The 25,890-nt window shown below is 36.0% G+C and overlaps 1 protein-coding gene across 1 annotated transcript in view; it reads right to left on the reverse strand.

The window, feature by feature from the left end:
• The window catches only part of TMEFF2 (transmembrane protein with EGF like and two follistatin like domains 2), a 232,419-nt gene that overhangs the window by 92,775 nt on the left and 113,754 nt on the right, over positions 1-25,890 (reverse strand). The window contains exon 5 of the mRNA XM_058549461.1: positions 15,657-15,753. Coding sequence (XP_058405444.1) covers positions 15,657-15,753 — 97 coding nt within the window. The remainder of the gene's footprint in view (positions 1-15,656; positions 15,754-25,890) is intronic.

A 25,890-nucleotide genomic window follows, 5' to 3' on the forward strand; every position in this document is an offset into this window, starting at 1 on the left:
TAGGATCTCTATGTTGCCATCTTGGACAAAAACCTTCCCAGAATGTAAGCTGGTTACAGGTGGGAATCTTGACTGTGTTATACTCTGTATTGCCAGGGCTCAGACACAGCGTGACCCATCCTATATACTAAATAAATACCTACTGCTACTGTATAGCTTCCCTGACTCTAGTCTTTCTCTCTGTCTTCCTAGGGACCATTAACAAGCTTCATTACTGAGTTCTGTCTCCTTAATGCTACCTGTACTATGTAAGGAATGTTCTGGCCAGAGGGATGTATGTGGAGGTGAAGAATGCCACTTCCAAGAATGGCTGATAAAAACTCCCGTGTATGATCTTTTCTTCTGTTTTGCTTTCTATTAAATGAATGAATCGGACCTCAATGATTCAGGGAAGGGCAGGCCCATGATATGGAAAGCGACATGATTCCTAAAAGGCCATGTGTAAAACTACCTGATTAGGAACACTTGCCTTGAACTGTGATGAAAGCAAGAAATAGATGTGTGTGTGTGTCTGTGTTATACCTCTGAGAATTCAGCACTTATCTGTTATAACATCTAGTGTTACCCTAACTAATATACATGACAACTAAGTCTTCCATCATTTGGCTATAGGTACTTTTCCACCTCTTCAGGTACCTACCCACATTCTCATTCATAAGCTATTCTTTCCTCTGAAAGGTCAGTTTCTTTAACTACCTGAATCTACCTTAATGTCTACCCTCGCACAATGCAATGAAAAGGGCATGGACCTTGGAATTGCCTTAGAGAAATCTGAGGTTGAATTCAAGAACTGCCCCTACCTAGCAACATACATTTGGCATGTTATTTATCTCTAGAAAACTTAGTTTCCTCCTTTGTATAAATGGAGGAAAATAATACCTAATGCACCGTTGTGAAGGATTAAATGAGATGGTACACTCGACTTCCACAGATGGTGCACTTGATTTCCATGATAATTAAATATATGTTTCTTTCTCTGTTTCCCCAAGGAAACTTCTCTCCTCTGAGTCTTGCAAATTCTCCACTGTGCCCTACACTTTCTGAAGCACCATGTTTACAAAATAGGTAAGAGTGTGGCCTCTGGGTTCAAATCCTGACTTTGACCCTTAAAAGCTAAGTAAACTTAGACAAGTTACTTAACACTTTTGTGCTTCAATTTCATCGTATTTAAAACTGAAATAGTAATAGTACCTAACTTGTAGTGTTAAATGAGTTAACAAATGCAAAGCCCTTAGAGGAGTACAGGGCACAAAGGAAGTGCTCACTAGTGCTTAGTTGTTATTTTAAAATTATTCTCTCAAACCTTTCAAACCTAATCTTCCCAGTGAAAGCAGACCCTGCCCTTCTCTATACTTAAGATAGTGGCTGTGTCCATTGTATGGTCTTATTTCCTATTAAAAAGAAAGTCTTCCTAACTAATAACTTTGCAGGCTACAGTTTTTAATATCCACAGTGCTCTACACCAACCCTTCTAGCCAATGTTACAGGCAGCACAAATAGAATAAAACTAAATTACATTTAAACAAATGCGGGCCCACCACCCTCGTGCACTCTACTTTATTACCAAGTGGTGTTTGGTCCCTAATGCAAAGATTTCTTCCCCCTCTAATTGAACACTTCACGACAAGATATTAACTTGAAACTGCACTTTGGTTTGGGACAAACAAAAATTGGGGAAAAAAGATGCAATAGATGCATAAATGGATTAAAATTCCTAAAATCTTGAGTATAGTAATAAAGGACTACAAATCCCATTACGAAGATTTTTAGAAAAAATATAGTCAAATATATCTAGAAAAATTATTGGTTATTTGTTATCTGAGTAAAAATAGAAAAAGCAGAATTGATAGTAGGAAATCTTGTAAGTAAATAGATCTCAAAGTCATATTTTGCCTTCTAAACCCATAATCATAATCGTTAGACCGTATATTGTGATATATTTCTATTGCTTTGCACATTTTTATCTTTGCTTCTCATTTCTACTTTTTACTCATTTAACTAATTATGATCAAAGCAAGAATATTTGTCATAAAAATCTGATCAATGTTTTCTCACTTTTGTACAAACTTGTATAACAACCATATCTTTTATTCTTAATTAATAGTAAAATAAAAAATTTACAGAAACAACTATATAAGGAAATGATACTTTATTGTCACAAACCAAGTCATCTAAATTCCAAGTTGTTCATAAATGGGTTGGAATAAATCAGAGACACTGTTCTAGGACTGTCTCAAGACCCCTGGCACTCTTCCTTACACTGCTGCATGAACAAATTATTTAGCTCTCAACAACTGCCTAGTTTTGTTATCTGTACATGGGAATTATAATCCTAAAGACTCACATGAAATATTTTAGGAGTTCTGCCTAATCTCTTGCTGAGATAACTATAATTCAGAGAAAAAGACTCACAAATACATTGGCCATCTATTACTCTTGTTTTAACCCTGCACCAAGGCAGATACCACAACATGACATATCTGGGTCTCATTAGTAGGTCTTACAGAGAATTGCCTCTACAGAGTTATAATTTTACAACTTTAGAATTTTATCATTAATACATTACATTAAGATTCAATATAAATAATTTTACATAATTTATAAGCTAGTTATCAAAGATGCCTTTTTTTGTGTGTGTGTGAGGAAGATCAGCCCTGAGCTAACATCCATGCCAATCCTCCTCTTTGTGCTGAGGAAGACCGGCTCTGAGCTAACATCTATTGCCAATCCTCCTACTTTTTTTCCCCCAAAGCCCCAGTAGATAGTTGTATGTCACAGTTGCACATCCTGCTAGTTGCTGTATGTGGGACGCGGCCTCAGCATGGCCGGAGAAGCGGTGCCGTGGGTGCGCGCCCGGGATCCAAACCTGGGCCGCCAGTAGTGGAGCTCACGCACTTAACCACTAAGCCACGAGGCCGGCCCCTCAAAGATGTCTTTCATTCAAAATGTTATTAAAGGCATATGGTATAAATTCTTGTGGAGTCAGAACTTGTTAAAGTATCTTTTGATGAACTAGTTATCTTTTCGAACTACACCAAAAGAATTATTCCTTTTCTTCCTTACCTTGAATTCTAGGATACTCAGAGATAGAGTTTATGATTAATTCTAGCAGCTTTTTTTAGTTTGATTTTCTTTAAAATTAATTTTTTGATCCTACTTCTCTCCTTCTTCCTTGTCCTCAACATTGTTTTATTTTTTGACTCGTGAATGTTTCCTCTTCTTGAAATAGCTTCATTGTATTTTTAACCTTTGCCACCACTTCTTCGAATTCTTTGAAGAGCCTCCCATTTTCTGTGCTTTCTAAAGAGATGACTAGCCAAGATGAAAAACTTATTTCTGTATGAAGGTTAAAACACAGAATGGTAAATGCTATCTTCTGGACATAATAGACCACCTTTTTTAATTTAAAAATCACTTAGCAGAAATTTTAGGCCAAAAAGGAAAGACGAACAATGCCACTGGGACCAATGGGCATGCTTGTGGAGTAGGTCTTTCTAGCTCACAGTAATTCTGCTCCTATCTTAGATGATGTTTGAATTCAAAAGAACCATGGAAATCATCTAGACCTACACCCTCATTTCCCATATTTTACCTATGAGAAAATGGAGTTAGTTCTGGCATAAGGATAGACATACACATCAATCAAATATAATGAGAGTTCAAAAATAAACTTTCATATACAGGGTTAATTGATTTCTACAAGGGAGCCAAGAAAATTCAACAGAGAGAGAATAGTCTTTCCAACCAATGGTTTTGGAACACTTAGAAATCTACATGCAAAAAATGATTTTGGACCCCTTCCTCCCTCCATACACAAAAATTAACTCAAAATGAATCATAGGCCTAAATATAAGAGCTAAAACTATAAACCCCTTAGAAGAAAATACCGGAAAAAATCTTTGTGATCTTGGGCTAAGCAAAGCCTTTCTAGACATGACATCAAAAACACAAATGATAAAAGAAAAGACAGACAATTTGGAATTCATCAAAATTAAAAACTTTTGTTTTAAAAGATACCATCACAAATGCGAAAAGACAATTGCACAAAATGGAGAAAATATTTGCGTATCATCTACATTTGGTAAGAAGTTTATACCTATAATGTATTAAAAAAATCTCTTACAACTGTATCATAAATAGATAATTAACTCAATTAAAAAATGGCAAAAGATCTGAACGGGTATTTCTTCAAAGAAGATATAAAAATGATCAATAAGCACATGAAAAGAGACACAACATTATCAGCCATCTGGAAAATGCAAAGCAAAACCACAATCAGATGCCACTTTATACCCACTTGGATTGTAATATTCAAAAAAATGGTAATAACAAGTGTTGGTAAGGATGTGGAGAAATTTGGATCCTCATACACTATTGGTGCAGTCACTTTGGAAAACAGTCTGGCAATTCTTCAAAAAGTTAATCGTAAGGTTACCATTTGACCCAGAAATTCTACTCCTAGGGATATACCCAAGAGAATTGAAAACTTATGTCCAAACTAAAACTTGTACACACACACACATTTGTACACAAATATTCATAACAGCATTGTTCATCATAGCCAAAAACTGGAAACAACTCAAATGTTCATCAACTGATGAATGGATAAAGAAAATGTGATATATCCATGCAATGGAATATTTTTGTCAATCAAAAGAATGAGATACTGATACATGCTGCAATATGGATGAACCTTGAAAACATGCTAAGTGAAAGAAGCCACTCACAAAGGACCACATATTGAATGATTCCATTTATATGAAATGTCAGAATAGGAGAATCTATAGAGACATAAAATAGATTATTTGTTGCCTGGATGGATGGAGGAGAGAAACTTGGGGGAAAATGGGGAGGGTCTGCTAACGTGTACAAGTTTCTTTTTGGAGTGATGAAAATATGATAACATTGATTGTGTTGATGGTTGCACAACTTGGTGAATATACTAAAAACCATTGAATTGTATGCTTTAAATGAGCGAGCTTTATGTGAATTATATTACAATATGGCTGTAGATCTATCTATTATCTCTCTCTCTCTCTCTCTCTCTCTTTCTATCTCTCTATCTCTCTATCAGTGTAATCTAATCTATCTATGAAAAAAGCAGAGGCCAAGGGAAATGATGTGATTGTATCCAAGATGAGATCTCAGTTCCCTGAATCACCAATCCAGTGATCTTTCCACTGTGTCACACCAGCTCTTTTCTCTCTCTCTCGTTTAAGTCTCTCTTTGGTAGCTTTGATGAGATAGTGGCATAATTCACTTGAGCCCTTCCACTTTACCACATGCTGATCACCTTTAACCTTCCTGGGGCTTCATGTATGTATCTATCATATAAAGATAACATTACTTGCCCTATGTACATCAGAGAGATATCAGAGGATCACAAGAGAGGAGAAAGCACTCTGAAAAGCATGAAGTTTTTAATAAGTTAGGAGGTGTTCCTCTTCCTCTGGCTGTCCCTTCATGCCATGTACAGCTCAAAAGACAAATACTTTCTCCAACATAATTGCTAAAAGACAATTGTTAAAAAACTTATGAATTCAAGTATAAAACATTCCATAATATACACCCTAAGCATGTAATAACTTTACACAGAAATGTCAGATTCTGATATATTGATCAATACAGGGTTTCTTTTTATTTATTTTTTTCCCTAAGTCTAACCATCCAATGTCGCTATAATACACACAACTCTGTGGCATCTTCTTTTTCCAAAATCAACAAATTTTCTAGAGAAAGAAAAACTTATTCAATTAAAGTTAAACTGCATACTTCAATCAAATATATTATTTTTATTTCTTTGTCATAATTGATAATTTGATGTTATATTTGAATTAAAGTATCACATTTATGTGGATATCTATGTTTATTACAGAAATACATCACAAATTTTTGCCAATGTGAAGCAAATATTTTATTTCATTTCGTATTTTTGCTTTTCCCCCAATTGTTGGCACTTCTCCCTGATACGCCTCTCTTGATATCTGCTGATTATAAGCACTTATGGCTAGTTGGGACCTACCACTACTTTTATTACCCCAGACAATACAACTTTGATTGCAGAAAGCTCATTTTAGGATGAGCTCTGAGAACAGAGTAAACTACTATGTCAAAGACTTTGAAAAGACTGCAATGAATAAAAAAGAGCTATGGTAAACAGTCTCTAGAAGATCATCCATCCCAAGTGCATCGTCCTGATTTCTTATGTTTCATTCATAGCTTAGTAATGAAGGGATGAATGGACCCACTCCTGATTAATTTCACTTTGCACTGGAGAGACTAGAAAAATCAGATACTCATTTCTTTTTTTTTTTTTTTTTTTTACTATAGTAAGCATTTAGATCTTCAGCAGTATTGATTTTTCGATTGGGTGTTGCATATAATTTTACAATTGTTCAATCACTTATTAGATTATTACCCATCCTGTCTGCAGGGGAATGTGTCTGGAACAGACTGACATGCGCTGCTGAGGTTGGCTTACTGATTTGTTGTTTAGATGAACCAACACATACAATATATTACTATCTAGGAAGTAAACCATTGAAGACCAGCAACAGTTTCTATCCAATTTAAAACACCTTTGGGAGGACAGTTTCTCTGTAAATAATGCTTATACCTCAGAAAGCTATTTATTATGAATGCTCTGAATACAAACAATGGAAATGTTTTCAGTACACATACTGTCTAGTCTCTCGGAGTTAACCAAGAAAAATTTCTAACATAGAGGAGATTTAGGTTTTGTAAATTTTTTAGATTACAGATGTTAGGACGGGACCTTCAAATCCATTTGTCTTGAGAAGCGCAAAAATTCTGAAAGAATAATTAGAATTTGGGCCACAGCAATTATGTTGAAATCTAAATATAGTATTTGTAAATTTGTTTAGCATTCCTAACAATCTCCAAACTCAGCCTCAAGGTAAGTAAAATTTTCAAGAGAGAGGCTTTGTTGATGTGTAAAATATAATTAGATTCTCATTAAAAATGCATACACACACGTGCACACACACATGAGCACAGACATGGGAGGAAAATATACCTCCAAATTTTACAGTGGTTATCTTGGAATGATGGGATGACATTTTAATAGAGTTTTTATATTTCTAGTTTTTTCAAATTCTCTATGATAAATGTGCACAACTTTTTTTTTGGCGAGGAAGATTGGCCCTGAGCTAACGTCTGTTGCCAATCCTCCTCTTTTAGCTTGAGGAAGATTGTCACTTAGTTAACATCTGTGTCAATCTTCCTGTACTTTGTATGTGGGACACCGCCACCGCATGGCTGATAAGTGGTGTAGGTCTGTGCCCAGGATCCGAACACATGAACCTGGGCTGCCGACGCTGAGTGCACTGAACTTTAACCACTACGCCACAGGGCCAGCCCCTTGACATCATATTTTCAAGTGCTAAATAAAAAGATACAGCAGGGCATTGCCACTGGGAGAGGGATTAAAACTGAGTGGCATATGGGCCATATTTATTTCCCATTTAATTTGGTGATTCTTCCCTCTTTCTCTAGATCTCATAATTTCTATTCTTGCAGCAATATGCATTCGTAATAAACTCTCTGCCACTTGGAAAGGGACATGTAGCCCATTAGCTATTGCCAAAGATACTAAGGCATGAAGCTAAGTACAACTTGCTTAGCGAATGGCTTACTGAGCAGTGCCCTCACAGTTCTGGGTTCCTCAATGCTCTCTGCCTTTTGTGTGGCCCTCTGAAATACTGCTGATAGTGCCAGAGCAGCATTAAAGGAAGGGGGTGTGCTATAATGGCTAGTCTCTAAAAGTTGTGTTATATGCCTCTTTTCTGGATAAAAAGATCTGAAACCTATCAGTAGTTATAACATACAAATAATGTTCACCCTGGTCCATAATCAGGGTTGCTATTGCCACTTCAAAGCAAGTAAATTGAAGTTGAAGCAGCTCAAAATAATCAAGTTTTGGTGAAGATATGTCTCCTCTCTGCAACCTCATGGCTAATAACCTTCTCATCTAATTGAGCACATGCATAATCATAATAAAGATATTCTCCATAGGTAATAATTCAATACCTCTACAAACAACAAATGAAAACCATATGGTCTGCAAAGAAATAAGGTGCATATATCTAGTGGGAAAGAAAATCCTTCAAGCACATCATAGACAACGTGGATCTGTTGGTGGTAGATTTTATCACAAAGTGGCACTTACAAGTCTTTTTTTTTATATTCTATTTCAAGAAAAAAATGTGAAATTATATAATGAATATGTCTAACGTATATTAGATATATTTAGTATGTGTGTGTGTATACACATAATGTATACTACACACACACATACACACACACAATTTATGTCATTAAATGTCTGAGAAGACAATGCGTGGTGGTTAAGAGCATGTCTCTGGGGTCAGTCTGGCGGAGTTCAAATCCTAGCTCCTCCACTTACTGTCTGGCTTTGGGCAGCTTGTTAACCTCTCTGTGCCTCAGTTTCCTTTTTTGTAAAATGGGAATTATTAGGATATTTAATTTCATAAGATTATTGGGCAGATTAAATGGCTCCATGAACGGAAACACTATAAGGGTGCCTGCTACAGAGGAAACATACGCTTTTGAAAGTTCTTTCGTATTTTGATAACTACAATGAGATTCATATTTTTATCTCTGAGACTGGGATGTTACATTGGGACGCTGGAATACGGAGCATGTATTCCCTGATTCTAAGGGACGGAAATTGCTAGCTCAGAATATACTAGAAGCTGAGACTTAGAAAACTCAAGAGGAAACCGAGGATGAGAGTTTGGTGAGTGAGCACTAGAAGTAAGGCAGTACCCCGTTAGCAGAGGAGAGTCCGCAACAAGATTTAAAAAAGCGAGTAAAAAGAGAAACAAGTAACGAAAACAGGTAAGTTAACGGCAGAAATACAATCCATACTAAAGAGTTTTGCTTCCTTTGTTCTGTCTTCATGTGGTATTTCAGGATCTTTATAGAAAAGGAAAGTTACACGATTTATACTGCATGAGCTAAACAAAAATTATAAAAACATATAAAAAATGTTAAAGTTTAGAATACTTTATTCCTGTTTTTCTTGGTACTCTACACCAGATCTACATTTGTATCCGTCATATCCTAATTAAGTCTCATTAATCACTGTTTGATGGCCAGGACAGCTGAGATATGGTTACTGAGAAAAATTCAAGAGTCTTCGGAATTTCTGTGAAAATCTAATTCCTTTTGAAGCAGCCCAGTATCACAGGAGCCCTGAGGTAAGCCTTTGTTTGTTTTAAAGACCATGGTTCACTTTCAAATGTCAATTTTATTTTTTAGATTTTACTTTTCACAAAGCATAACCCTGCTTTTTTGGAGGGTAGGTTAGTTATGTATTTTTTTGGAATTGTCTATTGTGCCTTTGAAGTAGCGTGTTACTCATTTATCTTTCTAAGTAACACAAAGTGTCTAGATTCAGTTTGCAAATTTGACTATTTACTGGCAGCTACGGGCAGAGGGAAGTCTGGGTCCCAGATATGGCATGTGTTGGCACAGACAGTTGTGTAGACCATGTTACAAATACCAGTCCTATTTAACTATAATTGCACTTCTAAATGTTATTTCATCTTCTGAAATTTAAAAAAAGTACAAATTATTATTTTTATTAAGATAGGTGGAGAAGTACATAAGAAAAGGAAAGAAAATCAAATGCAAACTTTTACATTTGGACACAGATTTGCTAAAAATGTCAAGATTTTTCCCTTGAAATTATGAGAGTGGAAAGATGTATGTTTCTCCAAATAAGGACCTGTATATTTCCCTCTCTCTCTGGAAAAATTTTCTGGGCAAGTGGAAGCATTGAAGGAAAGAGAGTTGTCTTTACTCCTCAGACCCCACCCATCTACACAAACAGAAAATAGTGTGGCAATTTTCAGAGGTGACAGCGTCATCTTCATAGTGAGGGAGAAGAGGCAATTTGAGGGAGGCAGCATTCCAACTCCAGGAAGCTTGGAATTGAAAGCTCTTCTCATAAAGCCTAACATCCAACAAAAACCTTGGATTTTCTAGACCATACCTATTCTGGTTTTGTTTGTGTTTTTTCATTCTCTGTATGAGTAAACTCATGCTAGAAGCCTGTCCTAATTATGGTCACTACATTTACAGCTTGAAGGCAGGAGAGCAAAGGGAGTCAATAACAGGGAAGCCCCCTGGGGAAGACTGAATGGACAGGTCACTAAAATTTTGTGACTCATCTGCATCATCTTTAGATATCTCATATACAACACTATCCGATTTTCTTTTTACTTAGTAGAAAACAATTGGAAACCTTCCAATTACTACACAATCTTTTTGTTTAATTGTTGAGTGGTAGTAGTTTTAAAAGAAATCATTTTTTATATTTTCCTCAGAGGTGTCTTAATTTTCCCTATCAAACTCATAACCCAAAGTACTCAAGTCAGCAGGACCGAATGCCTAATTTGCTCGTATGTATGGTGAAATCTAGTGCCAAGGAGCATCCATGGCCACTGCCCCACTTCAAATATTCATGATTCTCCACAGTCCAAAATGCATTAAAGGTGGGAATGATGCCAGCAACACACAGCCTTCCTAGTAACAAGGAGCCTTCTCGGATCAGAGGAGCAAGATGGTAAAGACTTCAAACTAAACAGTCTTTGTAAGAGACACTCACAAAAGGAATGCCAAATCCCACGCCCTGTTTCAGTTATGGAAAATCAATGAAATAAAGAAAAAAATAGAGACATTCATTTTCTCTTCCGAAACTGTTTTACTGCAACTACTTTGCTTTTTTCCTTTTTACCACTGCAGTCAAACACAGAGATGTTGTGCCTTAAAACTGGAAAATATTATTAATGCTTTCAAAGACAAAATGAATGACTACTGAGGAATTAATAGCATTTAAGCCAATATGATCTTGCTAATGGAGCCTGAATGGCATGTAGAGAATAATACAAGAGCAAAGTTAAAGTGGGAATAGGAGTTATAAAGCATATGTATGAAACAAATACACACAATAAGTTAAGTTGTCCCTTTATGTCATTTGTCACCCAGCCGCATCTGCTCTTACATCTGTGCTCCCTTCCTTGATCTATCCTGACACCCTGGAAATGTTAGGCCTGCAGCCAGTGTCTTAACCAGCCATTCCTATGATCAGACCTAGCATCAACTTGTTTTTCTCTTATATTAAATCAAGTATCAACCCCAGGGCTCTGAACTACTTCTGACTGACAGGACCGACAGAAAGTTCTAGGCTAATTACTTCTTAGGAGTAGTTCCCAGAGCAAAGAGTTACTACTGACCTACTTTGGACTTACTGAAATAATTTATCAAGTAAGATAATTAAGGGAATATAAAGCTGTTCTAAAACCAACCAAGTATCAGAAATATTTGTTGAAATCTTAAGTTGGTATTCCCAGTGCTATCAGATGGGGCTTTATTTCTTTGCAATGAGCCAATTTTATTATGTTTGACTTATTTATAAGCCATTCTTTTCTTTATAAATTATATTTGGCAGGATGTATTTGAGAGTCTCTTTGATGTATAAATGTATTAGTTTTGACTTTTACCCATCTAGATATGAAGAAAAACAATCTCTTAAGCCCTTCTTTTCTTCTCCTCTTAACCCCTTCCCCATAAACAGGCATGCACATCCCTTTGCACAGGTGCTCCAATTATTTATGAAGTCCATCCTAAATAAAGGGATGTCTCATGTGAGAGTGGATGTAACTCTGGTGTGGACCACTTATCATGAGGACTTTTAACTCTCTCTTTTGAAAGCTTAATCCTTTCCTACACTTAGGTAAATATCTATAACTGAAGAATCTTTTGTAGCAATGGTCTTTCTCTCCTATTGAGAAAACCTGACCATTTTCTGATTTCTATAGCCTTGATGTTCTCCATAAGAAGAAAAACACAAAAGAAAAACTTTGAAATGAATCATAGAACATAAGCGAGGGGCTTATATGAGCTTATAACCATCTGTTTACTCAAAGTAAAAGCATTAAAATGTTATGTCATTAGTATCACGGTTTATCAACGCCATCCTCTAAGGATTTTTTTTTCTCCTTTTCTTCTTCTCGCCTATCCCTCTCCATTTTATTTATTTTTTTCTTCCCCATGTTCAGCGTGACTTGCTTCATAACTCAAAAACTCATCTCACCATGAAAACAAAATCAACTGATTGTGTAGTACTGACTTTTTAATTCTAACAAAGATTTATCTTCATCTAGATAGTACCTGTGCATCTTTGAATAGCTAGACTTAGTCCTTCTGGTGAAATGTAAAATATTAATTTCTTGGGCCAAGGTTAAAGAAAGACCAGGAGTTAATTTTTCCTCTTTGTTTCCATATTGCAGATATAATAATAGCATTATTTCTCAGTAGTATTTATTCACATCTTGTTATTACTTCATAATGCAGGGCTGAGGAAATTGTATGCATAAATTCGTAGTTTAGTTAGTGTCAAAGAAAACCATAAAACTAAACACTGAGTTGTAGTCTTTGTTGCCATGCAGCATACGCAGTGTTTTATGTTTGCGAGAGGACCTGGCCATGGTTTCTTCCAAAATCAATAGCACATCAAAGCTCCCGATTCAGTTGACTAGTACTAGAGTCAGATCACTCCCCTATTGCTTCCTATCTTACTTTATAGCCTCTTTCATTCCATGCCTATTTAATTTCATTTATTGCTTTATTCCTGTGTCCTTCAGTTGTTTCCAATCTGCCCTTCACGGCCATAACTAAATACAATATGTTAACATACAAAGGTATTTATGTAAATGAAAATCAATACGCTTATCATTTCAGCACCATTCCTTATTGCTTACATTGAACATTTTAAGTACATTTTCTTTAAACGCTAACAACTTTTCATTCTTGCCTGGGAAGTATAATGATCTTCTTGGCTCCCTGCCCCCTGCATCCCTCTAATCTTCACAGCTATGGCCACTTAGCCCCATCTGGAGGTTCAGTTTTATTCCGCATTTTGGAACTAATCTTGTCTCTAGGCTGGGGGCGTACAAGATGTCTTAGCCAAATGCTAACTGATTCAGCATCCAGTCAGCCTTGCTGCTGGTTTCATTCTGACCTTGTAATTTCTTTCCGAGATCTAGGCCTTGTCCCAGCCCCTTGTAACCAAGGCTTGGCTTTCTCTACCAGTTCTAGCAAGTGGGTATCCATCCAGTCTTTCCCGTATTAGTCCCTGATTAGTTTTCCTGATTGCTACCCAATTCCTCAATGACTGAGGTTCTGTCTTGCCCTTCTCTTTGTTCTCTTCGTAACTGAGTTTCTTTTTCTTACTCTAGTTGCCATGGCTGGGCCCTATGGCCTACTGCTGAATCTTTCGGATGCCACTGGCTTTGCCCATGTCTCCTTCCCCTGCCTGCCTTCATCCCATGGATCTGAATTTTTGTGGGAACACTAGGAGTGACACTGCTTGCCTGGAAGTTTTCCCACTGCCTGCTGCAGACATCCCCCTTGTCACCAGCTCTAACCCTGCAGGTCTTAAGTCACTGGATCTAAGCTGCCTGCAATCCGGCCATCTTATTATTCCAGACATGACAGGGAAGAAATATTATTTTAATTGCACCTTTGGTTGAACTGTTATGCTAACACACTCTAGTTACTTTTCACCTTATATCCTCATCTTGGCCTTGCCACTCAAACACTTTAAACTCAGTTTCCTCTTAGTAAAGTCAGATCATAATGAAATCTACTCCTAGGGTTATTTTGAAGATAACTGAGAAAAAAAATGCATACAAATGGACCAAGCCCATAGTATGCAATCAGTAATTTTTAGCTGCTATTATCATCTCATCTTAAATCTTTGCACTTGTAAAGTGGAACTATGTCACTTAACAATGATTATTAAAGAGATGAGAAACTAGGGGAATGGAAATTCTTAAGAAAAAATTAGGGACCCATGTGAATTGTTTTAAAGTAAAATAATTGACAGCAAGATAATTAGCTTTAAAAATAATGTTGAACTACAGATGCAGTCACCAGCAAACATTAAAAATGAGATATTTTAAGGATAAATTTTTCATCAATGTGTCCTAATATACAATGACTCTGACTACACAAAGCCCTAAAGCGTTTAGGGAGGAGAAGAATTCCTTGAGTCAGTCATTTATTTCAGAGCTGTATTTCCATAATCACTTGGGGAGTTTTAGATCTGTAAAATGTTAAGCCCCACTTTTCTGAAATTCTGATTCATTAATTTTGGGGTGGAACTAAAGAATTAGTGTGTTTAAAAAATTCCCAAAATAATTCTGATGGTCAGCTAGATTTGGAACCATCAATTCATCAGCCATTAAGATGCCCAGGATGTTCTTAAGAAAATTTACATTTGTTTACTTCAAGATGGTCAAACCAGTGCAGAGACTCCCTGACTTGGCTCCCAGCTGCCCATTGGCTAAGAATGTTAGACAGGTATGGAAACTCTGCTGATGTCTGCTTTTAGTAATGGGTGGCTATTTCACCTGGCTAGTCAATAGCAGTGTTTACCTGTAAGTACCTAGTTAATTTACCCTAAGAACCCCAGTTTGCTCAGTTGGAATCCTAACTTAATTTGAATTCAAAAAATATTTTAAGTGCAGACTGTTTCACTCTTACCAAAATTATCTTGCCTTAATTTTCTTCTTCTTGTCCCTTAGATGAATTGCCCCCTCCACCCACAAAAGTTTGATCAAAATGATTGTTTTCTTCCCTCAACTTTATTGAGATATAATTAACATATAACACTGTATAAGTTTAAGGTGTACAACATGTTGATTTGATACACTTATATATTGCAATATGCTTACCACCATAGTGTTAGCTAACACCTCCATCATGTCACATAATCGCCATTTCTTTTTTGTCGTGAGAACATTTAAAATTTACTCTCTTAGCCACTTGGATCAAAATGATGGTTAACTGCTTTAGGAAAACATAGTTTGCATACTGAAGAAAACAAAGGGCACCTGAATGTTCTCCAAGAGGCTATAAGTGTAAAAGTTAGAGGGAGGGAGAGAGAGGGACTGTCTGTTTCCATTATCGTGCCACAAAGGCTTCCCTCTGAATTTTGGGTGGCTTGGTTTGGGTATGATCAGGGCCAGACGAGTACGTGTGGATGCCCTAGAAGGCTAACATTTTGGAACCCATTCAAAATAATGAATATTCTCCATTGTTTGTTCAGCATATCTTTACAGGCGAAGCTGAGTTTTGCTTGGGTGAAGGAAGAAGTTGATGCTAGAGAGCGGCCCAGAGGTCAGTCTCTGCTCTACCGTCTTCCCAGTTCAGCTGCCTTTAAATAAAATCTCTCCAGTTACACAGACCCACCATCTTAGAAAGGAGACTAGCAGCTGTCCTCGTTTCCTGACCATGCTTCTTGAGAGATGTTCTGGTAAATACGATTTTTCTCTCTGTATCTTAACATCGACAGTATTTGGGAGTTTCAAAGATGTCTTATCGTACCGTTTCAAGCAATGCCCTGGAGAGCTGCTTGGCTGGCCCAACTCTTAATTCAGCTTCAGAAATTCCTTACTGTTATTATAGCCCTCATTTTTCTCCCCCTTAGGAAATGGCTAAGAAAAAACATGTTGAAAATGTCTTCTTTTAGGAACTGATTGATGGAGTAAAAAGAAATTAATATTGTCATTATCTTGTTTAAAAGAATAAAAATAGCACGTTACCAGACATCCTCGGCATCTTCATCACATTCTGCACCAAACTGGCAAATATCACAGGTGGATGTCTCCTTTTGACTGGTTTCTCCTGAGCCTTCATGGACTGTAGGACAGAAAAAAGGAAACACAAAGAATTCAAATAAGTGTGCATGATACCAGCAACTCTAAGACTATTCTATTTTAGAGTTGCTACTTTTCCAATGGACCTGTTTGCTATTTGATACTTCATAAGAATGTCGTACTCAACTCCCTTCTTCCCTAAATTTAAGGAAACTCTAATAATAATATGCCATCCATTGGTATGTAGTAAGCACTTCTTCTTTTTACAAGCAAAATAAAACGAACACAAGGGTTTATTGGATTTATCAAAATTTCTTGGCTAATAAACAGACCATACAAAAGAGTTATTTAATTAAAAGTGATTTAGATTGTTACTTGCCTAGAAGAAACATCTAGTATCTATTTTATTAAAAAATACTTAAAGCATTTTCTCATTCCTAAATTATAGATTTTATTTAAAATTTTTTATACATAATTAAAAAAATTTAGATGGGCAGCCTTGACTTATTAGCTATGTTTTCTTTTTTTTCCCCTCAAGATGTTAAGGGCTTATGAGGATTTTATATGTTGATTACAAGTTTTTAGAAAACACCTTTTAATTGGTTTGTACAGTAATTTCTTGAATTTTACATAAATATTGCACAGAGCCCATCATAGTGATTTCCTCTGTGAGGGTTATGAACATATATTTCATTTTAAATATATATATTGTCATTGATGATGATTACTCATACTGGTCCCTTTTCTCCCCACAAATTACAAGTATAAAAACACGTAATATATAAAATTAACCTTTCAAAATCAGGACACAATAGTGTAAATCAAGGAAAATTTCTAGTATTTTGGGTCCAAGGAATGAAAATCTGAGCAACATTCTTGAGATGATGGATTACTGTTTACCCAATAAAAAAAATATGTAGTTTAAAGCAAAAATAGTTTTGCCTGTAGATGAAAAATTGCAACAACCTAACTACTGCGTAGATAACCTTATTCCATGGACAGGTCACATACTTAAAAAAAAGATGTTTAAATCAAGGGGATCTTTAAGAAGTGCACTTCTGCAAAAGGTTATGTATTTTCAATAGAAAAAGAACATAAGCAATTAAGTATGGCATTGGCTGCTGTCTTTACGAACAATTAGGATAACATTTTTAACAAAGACATAATTTGTTAACATACACCCTGAACCTAACAAATCCAACCTTACTTATTTTGTTTTAATGTATTATTTTATCATTCTTTCTTTGTGTATTAACAAGAGAGTTTTTAGTATTTATAAAAGCAAAAGTCTTTATTCCTTGATTTTCTTGTCTTTAATTTACTGCTGTTAGATGAGTGATTTAATTTACCAAAAAAAAAAAAAATCAAACAAAAAAAAAGGCAAGAAGACAACTCTAAGAGAGTCCTCCGTTTTACAGTTTTTCCAGGAAAGGTAGAGAGATTTATCTTTTCTAAAGCAACATTTTTTTTTCCTGTACTTGATGATTTGCACTTACATTTAAAAAAAGCTATGAATTAAACAGATCAACTTCAATTGCAAAAGTACTGAGGATATAGTTTTAAATTTGGAAGTCTTAAAAAAGGCGTTCCTCCCCAGAAGGAAGAAGGAATTTTAGACTCTGATAAAATAGACAGCGCTTATTATCCACTCTATTACTTTAATACAGGCAAGACCATTAGACTGGACCATAGGGATAAGAAGGAAGCTGGGGCCTCACCTCAGGGGAGGCTGAACAGCTGAGGTCGGTCTCTCTATTACTTTCTTATTATTAATGCAACACCCGAAGCTGCTAATGGGAGAGAGCCTTTTAGTGTTAGCAAGATTAGCAGCTTCCAGACTAAAGCTTCCCATCATTCAGGAAACACACTAACGCAACAGGAAGGTCCTTAATGAAAAGTTACAGCTACTCAGGGGCAGCCCCATTTTCTTCTGCAGCAGAGATCCTTGGTTAGGGATCGACTGGAAGTAATCCAGGGGATGAATTGTGCTAACTCAGCAGAACTAATAATAATATTTCTGCTGGAAACCATATTATACTTCTATGAAAGGACAGTTATTGGTAGAATTGAGATGTTTGGAAATTCTCCTGTACGGAGAAATAAATCCAGAAGTAGCAGTAGCAATACCTCCATCAATAAGCATTCCAGGAATGACTTTATATGAAGTCACCGACACTGAAAAATAGAGTAAAATCTTTCCATATTACCTGAAGCATAGGTTCACACCTTTGTAATAAATAAACAAACAAATCAGTACACAGCTTTCATTTAATCCTATAGACCAGTGGTTCTTAAACAGGGCTGGGCTCAGAAGCTCTGGTAGATTTTGTTTGTTCATTTATTTATAGTTTTTAACATAAATGCTCTGGGATATCCTTGGAGATACTGAATTTGTAGGCTTGGGCTTGGATGTGTATGTTCCAGAAAACAGACCTTCCCTGAGTAAGAATCTGTGCCCTAAACAAAACCCAGAAGACTTCATCTGGCCCAAGCATCCTCCTCATGCACCGTCTAGCTCAGGATTTCTTGACAGTTTAACGCGCACCAGAAGCACCTAGAGGTTTTGTGAAAATGCAAATTCTAATTCAGTAGGTGTGAGGTGTGGCCTGAGGTTCCGCATTTCTTACAAGCCCCCAGATGGTGATGCTGCTGGCCCACAGACCACATTTTGGTTAGCAAGGATAGCAACGTGTTTTTCACATCACAATTCACAGTTTATCAGTGGGTAGTGAAATGGAATTAGTGGGTTATTAACAGCATTTTTGTAAACATGAAACTGAATATACTAGAATACAAAACACAGAGTGCATCTTATTTAGCAACTATAGGTTTTCTTTCATAACACTGTTTTAGTTTTACATATGTACATCCACACAGGGTTGCAATGTAAATTTCATGTCTTACTAAAGGTCACGGTCACAAAAGCTTGAAAACCACTGATTTAGCACATGGTAGATACTCAGTAAATGCATGTTGAATTGGATTATTCCCTCTTTCTGTTCTTTCTACACTAACAGAAACATAAAAGATCAGTGCCTCGTTATTTGCGTTCATCCACATATTATACAGGAATAAAATTCATTTATACAAAAGTATTATTTTAACCATGCATTTGCATTTTAAGCCTTTTGAGTTGTGAAGTAAAAGAATTCTTTCCCTTTATTCTATAGAAACGTAGGTTTCACCAAGTGATTGAGGGAAATTTGAGGGACGAGGTGGGTGGAGCTCCTGAAAGCAGTATACCTAGTATACCAGCCCACAGTTGAAACAGATGTAATCCCTTTAAGAAGACTCTGGATTGGGGCATTATAAGAGAGAATCAAATCACCCCTCTCTCGACCCTCCCTGCCCTGGTAGGTTTCATCTGGAAGCTCCTTTATCTCCACCTTGTTGTGGCCAATCCAGGTCTTCACACTGGATGCGCCCATGGGGCCCAGTTCTCTTCCTAACTCGCAATAATGTCTTCTGGGCCTCAGAATACTCCTAACCTGTGTTATACTATTTCTGAAAAAACAGTGAAATGTGATGTTCAAACACATAGTTATTCAATGTCATTTATTTTGTTAAAAATTGCATTGAAATTTACATTCAGTGAAACGCTCAAATCTTAAGTGTATCTTTCAATCAATTTTGAGGAATGTATATCAAGACAAGGAACAACTCCATTATTCCCGAAAGTTCGCTTGTGCCCCTTCCTGGACATTTCACTATCACCTCTCTGTCTCTCTTTATACGCAGATCAGCAATCTGATCTCTGTTACCACAGATTAACTCGTTTAGAATATCACATCAGTAGAGTCATACACAATATGTAATTATTGTGTACAGCTTCTTTCACTCAGCATCATAGTTTGGAGGATTAATTCAGGTAGTTGCATGTATGAGTAGTTTATTTTTCTTTATTGCTTGGTATTCAATTGAAGGAATATACCACAGCTTATTTATCCATACCCTTGTTGAAAGACATCTGGCTGTTTCCAGTTACTGGATAGAAACAATAACTGGGTATTTATGAATAAGTTGCAATATATATTCTTGTTAAAGACTTTTTGTGCACATGACTTTTTATTTCTCTTGGACAAATACTTAGCAGTGGGATAACTGGGTCTTAAGGTAAAAATTATTGTTTGTTTTTCTTTTTATTCTCAAGTTGCAAGAATTTTTAATATACTTTGGGTACAAATTTTCATCACAGACACATGTTGTGGTATTTTTTTCTCAGTCTATTTTCTTGATGGTGTTTTGTTTTGCTGCGGATGTGCAGAAATTTTTATTTTGATGAAATCAATTTTTCTCTTTTATGATTTGTCCTTTCTGTGTCACTTCTAAGAAATCTTCTACTTGAAGCCCATGAAGATATTCTTCTATGCTTTCTTCAAGTCTCTATTTTTATTAATTTTTAAATTTTATTTTACATTTAGTTTATGATCTATCTCTAAGTGGATTCTGTACGAGATAAGAAGTAGAGGTGGAGGTTCTTTCTTTGTTTTTCCCACATGGACATGATTTTTCTCTCTTGACCTGTAAATGTGGTGAAATATGTCGATTGACTTTCATATGTTAAGCCAACCTCCCATTTTTGGGATAAGTCAAGCTTAATCATGCCTATGTAATGAAGCTTCCATAGAAACTCAAAAGGACAGAGTTTGGAGAGCTTCTGGGTCGGTGAACACATGGAGATGCTGGGAGAGTGGTGCGCCTGGAGAGGGCATGGAACCTCCTTGCCCCTTCCTACATACCTTGCCCTATGCATCTTTTCCAGTTGGCTGTTCCTGAGTTATATTCTTTTATAATAAACTGGCGATCTAGGAAGTAACATGTTTCTCTGAGTTCTGTGAGCCACTCTAACAAATAAACCAAACTCGAGGAGAGTGGGTTGTGGGAACCTCCAATCTATAGCCTGTCAGTCAGAAGCACAGGTAACAGTCTGGGCTTGCGACTGGCCTCTGAAGTTGGGTTGGCTGGGTCTGCAGTCTTGTAGAACTGAGCTCTCAATCTGTGAAATTTGATGCTATCTCCGAGAGTAGCTAGTGTCAGAATTGAGTTGAATTATCAGACCCCCTGGTGCTGTCTGAGAATTGTTTATTGGTGCAGGGGAACTGAACACCACTCCTCACCTTCCCCCACATACTCCGGCCATGTTGGAAATTGGGTCTCAGAACATCAATTTAATTTTATCTTATCTTTTCTAATGATTTTTGTTTTGTTTATAGTTTTTGTGATATTATTTTGGTGGTTGCTTTAGGGATTACAATGTACATCTTTAAATTATTCTAATCTATTACTTCATGAACAATTTAAGAATTTTATGACAATGTATTACTATAATCCACTCTTTGCATTCTTATTGTTATATATCACACTTCTACCTATGCTGTAAAACTCATGTTCCATTTTAAAATTAGTTTTACTTTAAACAGTTATCCTACTCTTTTGTGTTAAGTTCAAAGGCAAAAAGCCAGAGATGCCAGTACCAATGAAGACTCCTACCTGTCATCATTAAATGATTATTTGACTTCTGACTCATATTTGCTCTAACTTTTCAAGGCTTATCTGTAGTCTCACATTCTGTGTGGAAGACACTATTGGCACATAATACTTATAATAGATTGTATTATTTTTCTAGTAAAAGGATTACATGTTCCTCTCCATAGCCATATGACTTGAAGTTGCATGACATCACTGTTGGCCTTATGACTTGCTTTTGCCATTGAAATGTGAGTGGAAGTGAGAACCTACATAAAAGCCATCATGTGGATTTCTACTTTCTTGCTCTTTTCCTTTGCATAAAAAAGACACATTTCAGAATAGGAGCTGGTTCTTCAACCAGTCCCAGAATGAGAAGATATATAGAGCAGAGCCACCACCGAATACAGCCATGGGAGCAATGCCACTGATGCTGTAAGCCTCTGAGATTTTGAGGTTGTTTGTAATTGTAGCTTTACCTAGTGAGAAGAAGACTAATAAGACATGAATTAATGTTATTAATGAATTCTAAGAAAACATACTTCACATTATTTTCCACACCTCGGATTTTGGTTGCATTACTTATCTACACAACCTTAGATCTGCTTTTAATTTTCTCCAAATCTGCCTTCAAACTTTTTCCTTTTTCCTTTCTATATCAGCATATTTTCTACAATAGTTAAGGCATGTTTCTTCTATTATATTTTCATTTTTTCCCCAAAATAGCACTACTTTCCCAGTCTGTGTACATTTCCCATTTTCTTCTCCATGTAGCTCTAGTGCATCTCTTTGACAGATATATAAGGTGTCTCATTTAAATTAAGCATAGTATAAACATTAAATACGGTATAAATATGTATAAATAGAAACCTCTATGTATATCAAGTCTGAAATAAAGTAAGCAGTCTCTGAAAATATTGAATTGTATCCAGAAAAAGAACGAGATTTCTAAGCTTAAATATGACTCATAGATACTGGTTATACATTCATTTAAATTATTACAAAGTTGAGAAAAAAACATTTACACAAATTTTATGTGGACCTTAATCTGAAGTTTTTCAAAATTTAGAATGCATTTTTCTCTTTCTATTTTAGAGTCAATATCAATTTAGTGGTCAGATGACAAAACATTTCTTGGTAGGCTTTTCACTTTTTCCACTTTATTTACATAGATAAAGAATTTATCAGCGATAACATTCAATATATCTGTTGTAACTAAAATTATTCAATAATCAACAGCATTTTTTTCTTTTTAAATAACTTGCATAAGTTACTATCTCATTATCACTGAAAAGGTGAACTTTGAGTTTGCCTTCCAATGAAGGACAGATTCTTCCTCAAGAACAGAAAGAAAAATTTAAATCAAAACTTTCTATTACATTCTTTAATTTGTACAACTTGTGTATTTTGCCAGTTTTACCTCTCATACACCTCTCCCACACGTGAGTGAGTTGAATTTAAATTAGGGAAGCTGCTAACAGTTCCCAGAGGCTCAGACAATTCTAAGCTGTCGTTTTTGAGCCATAGTCATGTTCTCTTTTACATTTTCCGACATTTTCCTAGAGACCGCAATATGACTTTAAAGAAAAATAAGAATAAGAAATACTTTTTTTCATATTATAACATGAGGTTATTTTTCATATGAATAATAATTATACTGTTACATCATATTATTGAAATGCTAAAATAAGAGAACTAGCATTTGGTCTTCTATTTACCAAACTAACACAGATTAATTTTGTATATGTATCAGCGCCACAATGCAGTAAGATGTGTCCAGATTTTAGGGAAGAAATCCATTGTCTTTGCTGCTTTTTAATTAAAAGAAGTACAACTCCACTGATAATTTTTAATTTTTAAGTGATTTAAATTGCCCCAAACTAAAGGAAGGCTGAAATTACACTTACACATAATGGTTTAAAATTCTAAAAACCACTTGAAAAGCCTAAGAACCAAGTTCATGTCTGAGCAAATGTGATTTTATATTCAACACTCAAAAGAAGAGATCATTACAGAAAATTTAATTTTTCATAATTAAGCTAGTTTGCTAGAGCTTGACAAAGCTTCTTTAGAAATCACATAGAATTTATCTTCTGCACAACTAAAAATAATTTAAGAGATTAATACAATTCTGCTATGTCGAGGCACAATTCTATTGTCATCATTTAAGTCTGACTGATTTCACCCAGTCTCTAAGTGGGTTAGAACTGCAGATACTCAGTTGATTAGAAAAAAGAAGAAAGAAAGAGATGAAGTAAGGAAAGAAGAAATGAGAGAAGGAAGGATGGAAGGAAGGAAAAGAAGGAAGGAAAAAAAAGCTTATTCAGCTTGATATTCTGCACGACAGGATTCATCAGAGCAAGTTACTATGCCAGACTTTACGAAACTCTGGTTATCAATTATATGATAATTATAAGTGAAAATACTTTTATTATCCTCAGTATAATTAACTTAAATTATTTTATGCAAATTCATATAATTTAAAATTTTTTACTTATTAAGTGGCTAAAAGATGAGAAATTTCTTTTTTGTTGATGAGTTACAAACTTTGGCTGGGGTTACAGGAGTTACTGTAGAGCATGGTGGGTACCAAATCCCAGTGAGAGGAGACTGAGGAAAGATTAGGAGGTTAGTAAGTGGAAACAGTAAATGTAGGTGACACTTTTGTACAGGTTTGCTGATGAGGAGAACAGAATGAGGCATTAGTTAGATAAGGATGCAGAGTCAAGAAAAGGATGTTTAGGCAAGGATGGAGTTGAGGCATTATTGTATGCTGAGAGGAATGATGGAGCAGAGAGGAAGAAATTTATGCAGGAGAGAAAGGGAATCATCACAGAAGCGATGTCCTTGAGAAGGGATGAGTTTACACAGAGGTGTAGTGGTTGGTCTTAGAGGTAAGAACACATCTTCTCCTCTAGGAGGGATGGCAGAGTATGTGCGTACAGATGTAGAAAGGAGGTGACACTGGAAAGAGGAAGATGAAATAGATCTCCTCTGGTTGTGTTTATTGCCTCTATTGTATTTGTACTTAAGAGAAAGGTCATCAATTGAGAGGATGTGATAAGAAGAAAGAAGATGCGAAATATTGTAAGAGTGAATATGAATGAAGAAAGACCAAAGTCCTTCTAAGTCTTCCTTCACTAATTTGTTGCTTTCGAACGTTGTGCTTAATTCTCCTAACCAGCAAATCTCTGATGAATAAAGATACATCTGTATTAATTTGTACTTCTGTATGTCTTTAGTACATCACTTGCAGTGTTGATAATTTAAAGGCATTTTATGATGAAACTTTAGAAAGTTTCATTTAAATCATCAAATAAAAAGACCAAATTGCCAATATAGTTAAGTCTAACCTACTTGATGTTTGTTGTGGTAGAGGAGCTTCACAGTCTAATAACAACTTACGTGTCATGTTTATTTCCTAAATACTTTCCCATTCCATCACCTCTGTACTAGTTCAGATCTTCATCATACCTTGCCTAAACTTCTAACTAGCTGATCTCTATACTTACAAACTTGCTTCTTTTAAATATATTTCCCATGTGCCTTACTGAAATACAAAACTGATCATGTCATTTAAAATTGAAAACGACACGAAGTAATATAAAGGCTGTTACATGATAGACAAAATTCAGGCCTAGTGCTAGGAGAGATGCATTTGGGTTGTCCGGATTCTTTCTACATCCCCAAATTTCTTATTGTAAAATGAGATGCCTGCCCTGGTTAGCTCAGAGGCTGTGGCGAAGATTGAACAGGAGGATGCGTGCAAGTTCTTTGCAGCCTCTAAATCGCTCTGCCACCCTAAGGTGTTGACATTAAGAAAATGTTGAAAGTGAAGTCAAATCATCTTATTCCAAGTAAGAAGGTTCTTTGAAGAAAGTCCAAGTCTGAACATCAAAACGTGAATTTTTGGCCCTTGTGAGTGGCCTCATAAATGATACTGAAATTAGAGTCTTTGTGGGAGCAGGAAAACAAAGAATTACAACACAACATAACAAAATAGAGAAATAAAATACGGAGGAACTTCTAGAGGAAGTCTTGTGCTAAAACATTCTCATTCTCGTTATATGAAGGGGTAAAAAGACTGAGGCAAGAGCAGGTAAGAGTGGATGAGAAGTCTCACAGATATCCTCAGAAACTGCCCACAGCTGTAAGCTCTTTGCTCTAGTACACTAGATCTTGGAACAAAGAAAGTACTAAAGTGATATTTTCTTTTCTTATTGATGAAGATAAGAATAAAATAAGGGCTTTATCTTTGTTTTTTCTATTTGCCTGCTACGGGCATTTTGGTTTTCACCAAAAGCCTGGAAAGCATATTCCATCTAAGTCTGACTTCCCAGTCCAAATGAGACGTAATTTAGGGCTGGCCCAATGGCATAGTGGTTAAGTTCACACGCTCTGCCTCAGTGGCCCGGGGTTCGGATCCCAGGCATGGACGCACGTACACACCGCTTATCAAGCCATGCTATGGCGGCATCCCACACACAAAATGGAGGAGGACTGGCATAGATGTTAGCTCAGGGACAATCTTCCTCAAGCAAAAAGAGGAAGATTGGCAATGTGTTAGCTCAGGACCAATCATTCTCACCAAAAAAAAAAAAAAAAAAAAAGAAATTTATAAAGATCAAAGTTTGTTTAAATATATAATATATTGATACATTCAGCAGTCCCCTCCCTTATCTATGGTTTCGCTTTGCCAGGTTTCATTACCCAT

This window comes from Diceros bicornis, chromosome 10, assembly GCF_020826845.1.
Source record: "Diceros bicornis minor isolate mBicDic1 chromosome 10, mDicBic1.mat.cur, whole genome shotgun sequence".
Taxonomy (NCBI): Eukaryota; Metazoa; Chordata; class Mammalia; order Perissodactyla; family Rhinocerotidae; genus Diceros; species Diceros bicornis.